The sequence below is a fragment of the Poecilia reticulata genome, chromosome 10 (assembly GCF_904066995.2).
Source record: "Poecilia reticulata chromosome 10, P_reticulata-male-v2, whole genome shotgun sequence".
Taxonomy (NCBI): domain Eukaryota; kingdom Metazoa; phylum Chordata; class Actinopteri; order Cyprinodontiformes; family Poeciliidae; genus Poecilia; species Poecilia reticulata.
In genome coordinates this window covers 25,780,486-25,790,492 of record NC_088839.1, presented here as the reverse complement: position 1 = coordinate 25,790,492, position 10,007 = coordinate 25,780,486, and the positions used below count along the sequence as shown (strand labels likewise).

Sequence of the window (10,007 nt, the reverse complement as noted above, 5' to 3'; positions counted from 1 at the left end):
GTAATTTTTTTTCCCTTCCACTCAGTTTTGTTTTGCTCTATTCTAGTACTGTACAGCACTTTGGTTAAGCAGAGTTTTAAATGTTTTTCAGATAAATTGGATTTTGGAATAAACACTGAAAACACAGCTGAGAAATTACATGCAGGCGAGATACAAGTTAGCTTATTCCTGAAAGCAATTTGGACTTTATTTAGGCCCATTAGTGTAAAAATGAATCTTCCAATCCAAACTCAAAAATATTAAACTTTGAAGAACAGTGAGAGAACGTGAATTTCACATTTGCAGGTTTCCTAAATCAGTTGCACAACACCCCGTCAGGCTTGTTTGCAGACCTGCTGGTTTTTTCCCCTCATGCAAAAAATATGCTGATGAATCTAAGATATCAGTTACTTTCCTCATTTTCTGAGCCTGGGTTCATTTGTACTTGATGAGACCATCTGCTCTCTCACACAGCATGTGCAGCACCCTGTGTATTGTTGAGGTGCCTGTTTGCCAGTAGGGGTGATCATCAGTTTTGTGTGTAGTAACTGCGTCGTCCAACCCCCCCCACCTTCCCCTCTCTCTCTCTCTCGCCGCCTCGTTTTTTTTTTTTTTTTTTTTTTTAACTTCTAGCAGAAGTGCGGATGTGAGTTGCATATTGATACGGAACAGGCCGCCACTTTTTCTGTTTTAGCAATGCGGGCTTAGGCGATGAGCATTTTGTGGAGCTATGAATCCCGAGGAGCAGACGGTAACGTGGTTGATCTCGTTAGGAGTGCTCAGCTCGCCCAAAAAGAACATAGCGGACCCGGAGGAGTTTCTGAAAACATCACTCAAGGATGGGGTCGTCCTGTGCAAGCTCACGGAGAGACTCATACCTGGCTTCACGCCCAAGGTAAGCCGCTGATTTATTGAGTAAACAAATGTCAAACGATCGACTGATCTCGGTGAAAAGAAGGGAGGGGTTTGATGAAAGTGATACCGACAGGAACTTCTTGCCTGCAGCCCTGGCCTTGCTTTCTCTTACCCGTGCTGTAAGTTTTGACAGCCGGACGCTTTTCTGTTACTTCTACAGGGAGTGCTGCGTCGGATTAAAGTAGGTTTTCTGCGAGTTTACAGTCAACAGATTTCAATAAGTGATTTCCTGTGAGAGGGGGGGGGGGGGGGGGGGGAGAAAAAAAAATGTTCCGCATTCTTGATATGACTGAGTAGGTCAGTGTGAACACCTACTAAAACAAAGACTCATTTTGCCATAGGAGTGCACCAGATAGTTCACACTTTCAATGGTTGTTCCTGGAGAATTCACCAGAGTAATAACATCTTGACTTTTTAATGCGATTAAAGTGATTTTGTATGTTAAATGTGGAGGTAACAAAGTTGATCATGATAACAGTTGCAAATTCAGGTCGTCACTTCCTCTTGAGCGGCTGCTCTTCCCGGTGTTGCGTCGAGATGCGTTTCCCCACCACTTCTGCCCTGCTTTCAAGCTATTGCGCGTCTTTACTGGGTTTTATGGTGGAGATTTGGCGCGTTCAAGTACACTTTGCACACTAGATTTATCTATGGTGAAGAAGCTGTGAAATTCAACTTTAAATCATATTTAAATGTTTACTAACTCCTCCCCTCTCAACACTTAGCATTTGAAAGAAGTTGTACCTTTAAACACTGATTTCATTAAATTATCTCAATAAAGCTGGACTCCTCCTTTGATCTATTAAATGCAATAAAAAACTAAAATTATAAAATTTTAACATGATCTTGATTAAAAACAAGTAAGTCGTTTGTTTAAATTGTTAGAATATTTTAATACAGAATATTTAATTAATGTAATCTGTAGGTGAATTTCAGAGCAGATTGGAAAACTGCTTCTGCTGATTTTGAACAGTAAGGCTCTGGTTGCCTCACTGTATTTAAATATAAGACTATACCTATAGTATTTTTCTTTCAGACACAGGCAGGATGCTGTACAAGCCAGTTGCAGCCCTTGAAGTTTGTTTTGATACCATAATAAAGCATAGATTTTTTTTCACATTATATAGTACCTGGAACAAAAATTAAATATAAAGTTCACAGAAGAGTAGCTTCTTTTTCATAAAACTCATTCATTGGAATATCTGGCATCAACTGTATTCCTCAGTTGCATCAAAAGACATGAATGTTGAGAGTAAATCAAAGTTACAAAGGCATGACAACATCCTCATCTTGGATTCTTCAAATTGTTTAAACCTGTAGTAACCTTGGTGTATTTTTTTTTATTATTCTGGCATTTAGCATTTATATCAAATGTTTTATATGAGACACAGAAATATAGTACTTGACCAGAATGAAAGACCTAACATGCTAAATGTGTGAAAGTCATTAGGTTACTCATGTTGTTTTTATTCATTTTTTAAAATATATTCATATGTCCAATAAATAAGCTAATGACTGAAATCATAATATTCTAAAAATGCCTTTGGAGTTTTACTGAAACTTTCAGAAACTGTGAAACGGTCAAAGACGTTATTTATTAAGTGTTTAATAAGACCACTGTGATATTTGAGCTTTAAATAAACGTTATAGTCATTAACAATACCTACATCGTTTATTGCGGCGTTAATACTGTAGCGTACAACTACACCTGAATGCACCATGTCGGCCGTAAAACGCTATTTAAAAGCGTAGCTGGTGGGGGAGCGCAACTCGACGGCTTGATGAAACACACTGCTGCGACCTGCTCTCTGAAAAGTACTAAACAAAATGCAACCGGAAGTTGCAGCTTCTCTTTTCTTACGAGCTATTTTGGTTTATCTTCATGCTGTTACTCCTAGATCCACAGCGTTTGCGTAATAAGTATGTTCTAGTTTTGGTTAAAGGATGAAAAGCTTTCTTTCATACGTACTTTGTTAAGACAGACCTTTATTTTGAAAATCTTCAAAGTGAGCGGATGTTTTGCTTAAATGTGGCTTCTTTGGCGTTTCTGTGGCTTATGACGGCAAGGAGGAGATTCATTAGCCATTCAGTAATGTTTGAAATTGTGAGGCGCAACATTTGGATTGGGTTTACAATCTTGTGGGGTTTTGTTTCTTCAAAGTGACACTAAAACTAAAGCTCTGACGGGAGCCAATGTGTGTCATATGCCTGCCTGGATTACTAAGCCGAGGTGTGGGTTTATATATTTATTTTTTGTGCTCAGTATTCCCAGGATCCAAGAACTGAAGCTGACTGTATCTCCAACATCAAAGAGTTTTTAAGAGGATGCTCGTCGTTGAAAGTGGAGGTAAGTTGCCTCAGTGTCTTTTCATGATGATTTTCTGTCGGCGTAGCTTTATTCCGTCCCCATAGTCTGCTGCAGTCCAAAGGGGAAGCTTTGATCACACTCTTTCTTGTGTTGTGATCTGCTTATTAGGTTAGACTTCATGTTTACTATGGACTAGGGAAGATGGGGATTTTTTTTTTTTTTACTTTCACCACCTGATTCATTTACTTCAAATGGCAATAATTCACTTCCTTGTAAGTTTACTTTCTCTTTTACATTCCTATGTAAATTAACAAATAAAACAACTTGTTTAATGTTGTTGCAGACATACATTCCAGGATTCTGTTTTAGAAAAAGGGAAGTAATTATGCTCCGTAGTGTAACCTTGACATTATTATTCCATAAATATGTACAAATATATGACACGACCTAAATGTCTTTATTGTGCAGAAAAAGTTATTCTTACAGCCACTAAAATATTTATTGCTACTGATTCTTACACACATAACAATATTGTTCTATATCTAAAATAATTTTGGTGTAAACAATAAGTTCAGTGGTATTTTTCTAGCACTTTTTAGCAAGAATAACAGAAATAGCACCGGATTGCTGTGAGATAAGTTAACCTATGATTACAATCTAACAGTCATATCTACTCCTGCTGAAATTGTGACACTTACTGATTTATAATTATTGAAACAATATTATGGATAATATTTAGTGTTTTTTATTATTATTTTTACTTATGGAGTTCAGCAAATCCCTTCCCAGTTTAATTGTAATTTAAAATAAACATTCTTGTTACAAAGTTGGCGTATAATAAACTGATATTAGGTGATTATGTAGGCATGCTATCTGTCCTGTAGGCCTTTTTAATGTACAACTGTAGACTTTAACAGTGTTAGGTTAATAGGTTGATTAGTGGCGCTCCTCCAATCTCCACAAAATTACCATGTTTTTCAGAACCAGAAGTATTTTAAAACTGATTTTAGTTTTTGGTAAGCAAATAAAAGCATAGTTGTAGTCTTGTTGACTAGAAGTGCTCAGCAACGGGTGGGGGAGGGGAATGGTGCACTACTCCATGCTCCGTACAGCGGGGAGAAAAGGTCTGAACCTTTTACTTGCAGGATTTAAATCATAAGAATGGTATGATGGACTTTCTTTTTAATTTTGGAAAGTAACTTTTTTTTAAAAAATACTAATAAACCTTGATAACAGTAACTCACCCATGCAGAAACAGGAATATAGTATGTTGATATTTGCTTATTTGTTTCTTGGTTGGTATGTTCAGTTGTAATATGAACCATATCATCTTCATAAGAGTGATTTGTGCTGCTACTTTAGTTTCTGTGATCATGACCGTGCCATGTTTTATTACAACTGGAAATGTTTTTTAACAACAACAACAAAAATGCATATCAACAAAGTGAGGTAGCATTAAACACTAAGACGTGTGTGATGGTAAATTTTAAAAACTTTATTAGACTTTGATAGGACAACTAAGCACAAATTTTTCCTTTATGCAAGAGAGTCTTTCTCAATTCCAGCCAGTTCTACACCGTCCCAGAACAGCGAACATTAATGTCTCTCCCAGTCTGTTATAAATAATCTGTTGTGGTTTTGAAACACATCACTCGCTCTGTTTAAGCAGCGATTTGAGTCAGCAAGCTTGGCTCACTTTAGTGGTTCAGTAGTCCTGCCCAGCTGGCTTGTTATGTCTGGGAGGTCCTCTTTGCTTTTTATCCACCAACTCTGGTTTAGCCCATAATTAGACGTTCTGCGAGCAGCCACTAGGTCACTGGCAGAAGGTTTCTGAGAGGCGCTGTCAAACGTATCAGCCTGGGGATGACTATGTGGCTACTACTAACCCTGCCCTTCCCTCAGCGATTATGGTATTTTCTTTTTGCCTTTTGCTCTGATAAATAAATAATGCCTGGCTGTCCAGTGCCTATATGAAGAAAGCTGGGTAACTGCTTTCACTTCTGCTTGCAGATGACAAGGAGGAAGAACCGATTACCGTTCATGGCCTGTGATTTTTTTTTTTTTTTTTATCACTGTTGTGAAATGTAGAAGATGTATTTGCCCTTTGTTCAGACATTGCAACTGTCATTTAGTGCAACAGCTACTACAACTCGGGTCAGCATCTCATAACTAGCACACTTAAATCCATGTTAAAAATCTACTGCAATAACTCCATCATTAGCAGAAACAAAGCACACAGCCTCTATTGTGGCTTCTTTCCATTTTATCCAAAACAATCATACAGAAGTTTTTCTCTCTGTTGATTTCATACCTGAACACGTCACACACAAAAAAAACGCAACTAAAACACAACTCCTGAATCTGCTGTTGCAGTGCTCAGCCTCTATATTTAAGATGTTTTATTTAAAATGTGAAACTTTATCCACTGGAGGAAAGACGATAGCTGTCTGAGTTGAGCTAACCTGGCTCTGTGAGTGCAGGGAAGTGGAAAGAGAATTGCAAATGAGTGTTTCTCTGTTTGTTTTGTTGCAAAAAGGGGGTCAGGTTCAAAATATCTGTTATCTTTGCCTTATAATCACTTTACGTATGCTGCTTCGGTATAGGTCCCCTTCTTTTGTTTGTGTTGCATGGAAGAATTAGAGTGTTAGTGTGAATCATGAAAGCAACAAAACTCACTCTTCCCTGTAAAGGAGCTAATTTTGACCTACTCCTTAGCCATGTTTCTGCCACAGAACCTTTTCCAGGAAGTTATGGTAGGCTTTCAGGGCCATAATTACCTACCCTCGGTTTCCACCAGATCTACTAGGGTAAAAACAAGATTTTCATATGAAAATGTACTCTGAAAAGCAGCCCTGGTTAGGGAGGGGTATTATGCAAAACTGACTTCTTAGCACTTTATACCAAGATGCATGTTATTCCCTCATCAAACATACCTGGAGTGTTTGTGGTTTGCATGAAACATTCACGCTTGTTTGACAATCCTTGGATCTCCCGTGGCATGCGATGCGCCATCTTTTGTTTCCAGTTCTAGTTAGCATTCCAATAGTTGGCTTATTGCTACTAATTTCCCTACTTCCATCGAGGAAGACGTGACACAAGAGATGTGACGCCATATCTAAACTCTGATTGCAGAGATAAATCAAATGCACTATAAATCTTAATGTAATACTTTAAGATTTTAAATTTGAATTAGGCCACACAGTTATAAGGAAACATAAACTGGGAGATAATTGAAACAAAATGCTGGTATTATTCAGCCAGTAGATGATGCTTAGCTCCTCCCACCTGTGGTCTGGTGTAGATCCAGGCACTAACTCTCTCCCCGTTATGGCTGTTTTCTGGGCTAGAGCTCTATGGTAATCTTGCAAATTAAAATTCAACTCAACGGAGTTGAATGAGCTATGGGTTGACCTGATTGAAACATGCTTTATGCCGAGGTTTAAATGATCCCAGTTTGTCTGAACAGATGGTTTCAGTTTTATTTTTTGTCTGACTGTGTTTTCTCTGTTTCGTTTCCATCCAGGGGTTTGAACCAGAGTGGTTGTACACTGGAGAGAATTTTGGCAAGGTCCTGAATACGCTGCTGGCATTCAACTTTGCCACGCAAGGTAACAGTTCTCATCTTTTTCTTTGCTGCGGTTCAGTTTGCTTGTCCAAGTGAAAGTTCAACACTCTTAGATTTTTGACTTTAATGTCAGCAAAAAGAGAAACAAAACATTAGGCATAGCGACATTTACTTTGTTTTTATCCAATGGCAAATGATTTATTGGACCTTTTATTGCACCCAATTGTTTTAAGGAATGAGAAGCTGTTCACACTATTGAATAGCTTCATGTCAGCTGTTTGAATGGGATTCTTCTGACTGCAAGAGTAATAAAGTCCCTGTGGTGTTTTTAGATTTTTGATGAGAAGTCTCCATTTCTCTCCAGGAGTCATAGGCTTCCTAATTGTGTCTGTTTTGCCATTAGAGGTCTAGATCCTTTTTATTTAATGCACAAAAACAAGACTTATTGATGCTAATCCTTTAAGAATTCAACATTGTGATTATGACAGTTATGATAATGTTTATTCAGTATATTTATTGTATTTTTGAGACAATGTATGAAAGTCTAAACATAAACTTTCGCTAAATTTTGTTGTTTTCAAGTGGCTTATGCCACTAAGTATTATAATTTTTTGTTGTTCTCTTTACAGAGTAACATTGTCAGTATACCAAGTTCTTGTTTGTTGGTTAATTAGGTGAACTGCCAGCTAATTTAGGTAGTCAGTCTGCATCTTGGCGTTTCCCTAATGGGAGTGATGGGTTGTCCATGCAGTTCATGTCTAGATTTCCAAAAACTGAACTTTTATTTAGTTTAAAAGAAAAAAAACCCAGTAGAATCCTTCTTTCAGTAATCTGACTGGGAGTGTCCGCAGCAACAGGTGTGGGAGGGGCAGCGGTGTTTGAAAACAGGTCCTTCTGATACAAACTCTTCAACAATCTTTGAAACCATAAATTTTACATTCTTCAGCATACCTTGATTCATTAATTAGCCCATGCTTGACATACGTACAACAAATTAAGGAATTGTAAATTATTATTATTATAATGATCTGGAAGCTGCGGAATAAGATTATTTTTTTGGTCGATGAGCAAAAAAGAACATTAGTAAATGAGTTGACACCACACTGAGGGTTCTGGCTGCATGTCTCTCTGGGTTACAGATGGGCAGCTTGCATGGCAGTGTGTGCTTGTGTCACGCTGTGTGCCATTTTTATTTATGCTTTAATGCACCTCAGACAGAATCCTGTGACCTCATGTGTGTGTAATATTGTAATAAATGTGGTACGAAGGTGAAGGTCAGATAAAAGTAATACATTAAAGTGATTCAAACACAGCAGTTGCCACCAACTGTTCAGGTTGTAGATGTTTAGATACCATCAGTTTTTTTTTTTTTTGTACAGTTCATTTCTTTAAAAAAATCTCGAGTCATTTTCATTAAATAAAGGCATCAACCATCCATATAGCATTTAGATTTTTGTAAAAAGTAATTATAATAAAATAATGATCAAGCTTGTAATAACGTGTGCAATATTTTTAAAAGTTGATTCATATGTTGTTTGCCCTTTCTGAATCGAATGAAAAAAATGACTGTGCCGCAATGTGAGGAGCTGAAACTTCATTTTACTCTGATCGCTGGGGAACAAAAAGATTTGCAGTCGATTTGCCAGTGTTTGAAGGGGGTTGGTCGGGAGGTTTACCAATCAGATTTTTTTATGCGATATCGATTATTTATTTATTTATTTTTAAGTCTGACCAATTCTGGTCATTGTTTTTTCTACAAATGAAAAGAAGCGTCTATCCCTTAACCTTTTATGAGATTTTCATTGAACTGAAACAAGTGCATTTGTAGACCAAAAATGTTGGTAGCTATACATTTTGATGCAATTAATTAATAGGGGAAAAATAATCAGATATTAAGTGTTTGTGGTTAATTCTGAATCAAATCTATGGCTGACTGATTGGTGCATCTTGTGATTGATCGAATATTAATTATTGCAATCTAATGTGAGATCATTGCTATGTAATATCCTTACATGTTTCTTGAATCCTCTGTATGTAAAACCACTAAACAGACGGGGCCGTTAGGCTTCGCTGTGCAGACGGATTCACATATGGGATTTATGAGTCCCACCTGTCACTGCCTTCAGCGTCTGTTTTTAATGATAATCATTTTTAAGTATGTTGTATGCCGGAGTATGGAAAGCAGAGGCTCTCCTGCTTTTTCCCATCTAAACCATATCAGAGTCTCATGAATTCAAAATGATGTGCCGATGAAACAAGATTACACAAAATATTGCTGTTTTACTGTCAGTAAGAGAAAGTTCCCCTAAGGTTTATATCCTCGCACCTTTAATGTTTATTTGATCCGATTTTAGGTTTGAGAGGTTAATTGTGCATCACATTCCTTTCTCATCCTTTGTAATTTGAAAAAGCATCAAACAACAAACTTGGCTGGCTTCCAGTTGGCATGAAATGAGTTTCCTTCTGTGAGTGCTTCTGCTTGCTAGCCTGTGTCTGTTTTATTCCAAATAACGGCGGTAGGTAGGTTACTGCTCAGTGCACTGGCAGAACTGCTCTCATACTGCAGGGCAGCTGATATCTACTGACTTTAAATCAAAGTTCCTCTGCAGCAGTGGCTGACTTATGACACAGAGCTAGAGCTGACATAAATCTGATTTTGATCTTTTTTTTCTTCATCGGCTTTGCCTGTGCAATAAAATTACTATCAGACATGAACAGCTTTGGAGAAAATATGATCTGAGAGCAACATGGATGCTGCACAAGCGATCTCTGATGTTGTTTATTTGAAGGCTTCTCTTTGTTTAGTTGCTTGTTTATTCCAGGCTTGTAATGTCAGTTTTGGTTAAATCCGATTATCGTGTGAGTAATCATGAATTCGTAGGCTTTGTTTGCTCGCTGCCTTGGAGCGGTGCAGAGCGGCAGAGCGTTATTAACATGAATTATCTTCAGGTTGTCGTCCTCCACTGTGGCTGTGCACCTGCATGACATGTTTGTGAACCTTTTCCAGGTGAGAGCACTGAAATGTAACCTTAAATTGAGGCTTCCTATTTCGTCTGTGTGTGTGTGCGTAGATTGTGCTGTGGAGCGATGTCCTCAGTCCGGTTCGTCCTCTCCTAATCAGACGACGTCTTCACACGCGCTGTCCTCCACCAGATCCAAAGGGTCTCTGCGCAGACAATCTAAATCAGTGGTATGATTTCTCTTTATTTTCAGCTATATTTTATATTTTTAAGATGAAACAAG

General features: G+C 37.8%; 1 protein-coding gene across 2 annotated transcripts in view; it reads left to right on the top strand.

Annotated features, from left to right (window-relative positions):
* Window positions 1–592: 592 nt before the first annotated feature.
* arhgef6 (Rac/Cdc42 guanine nucleotide exchange factor (GEF) 6) overlaps window positions 593–10,007 on the top strand; it is a 50,933-nt gene continuing 41,518 nt past the window's right edge. Inside the window, exons 1-4 of one of the 2 annotated variants that reach the window (XM_008420678.3) lie at window positions 593–874; window positions 3,155–3,238; window positions 6,723–6,807; window positions 9,836–9,954. In XM_008420678.3, coding sequence (XP_008418900.1) covers window positions 710–874; window positions 3,155–3,238; window positions 6,723–6,807; window positions 9,836–9,954 — 453 coding nt within the window. In that variant the 5' untranslated portion in view covers window positions 593–709. The remainder of the gene's footprint in view (window positions 875–3,154; window positions 3,239–6,722; window positions 6,808–9,835; window positions 9,955–10,007) is intronic. The other variant, XM_008420677.3, reaches the window with a different exon arrangement.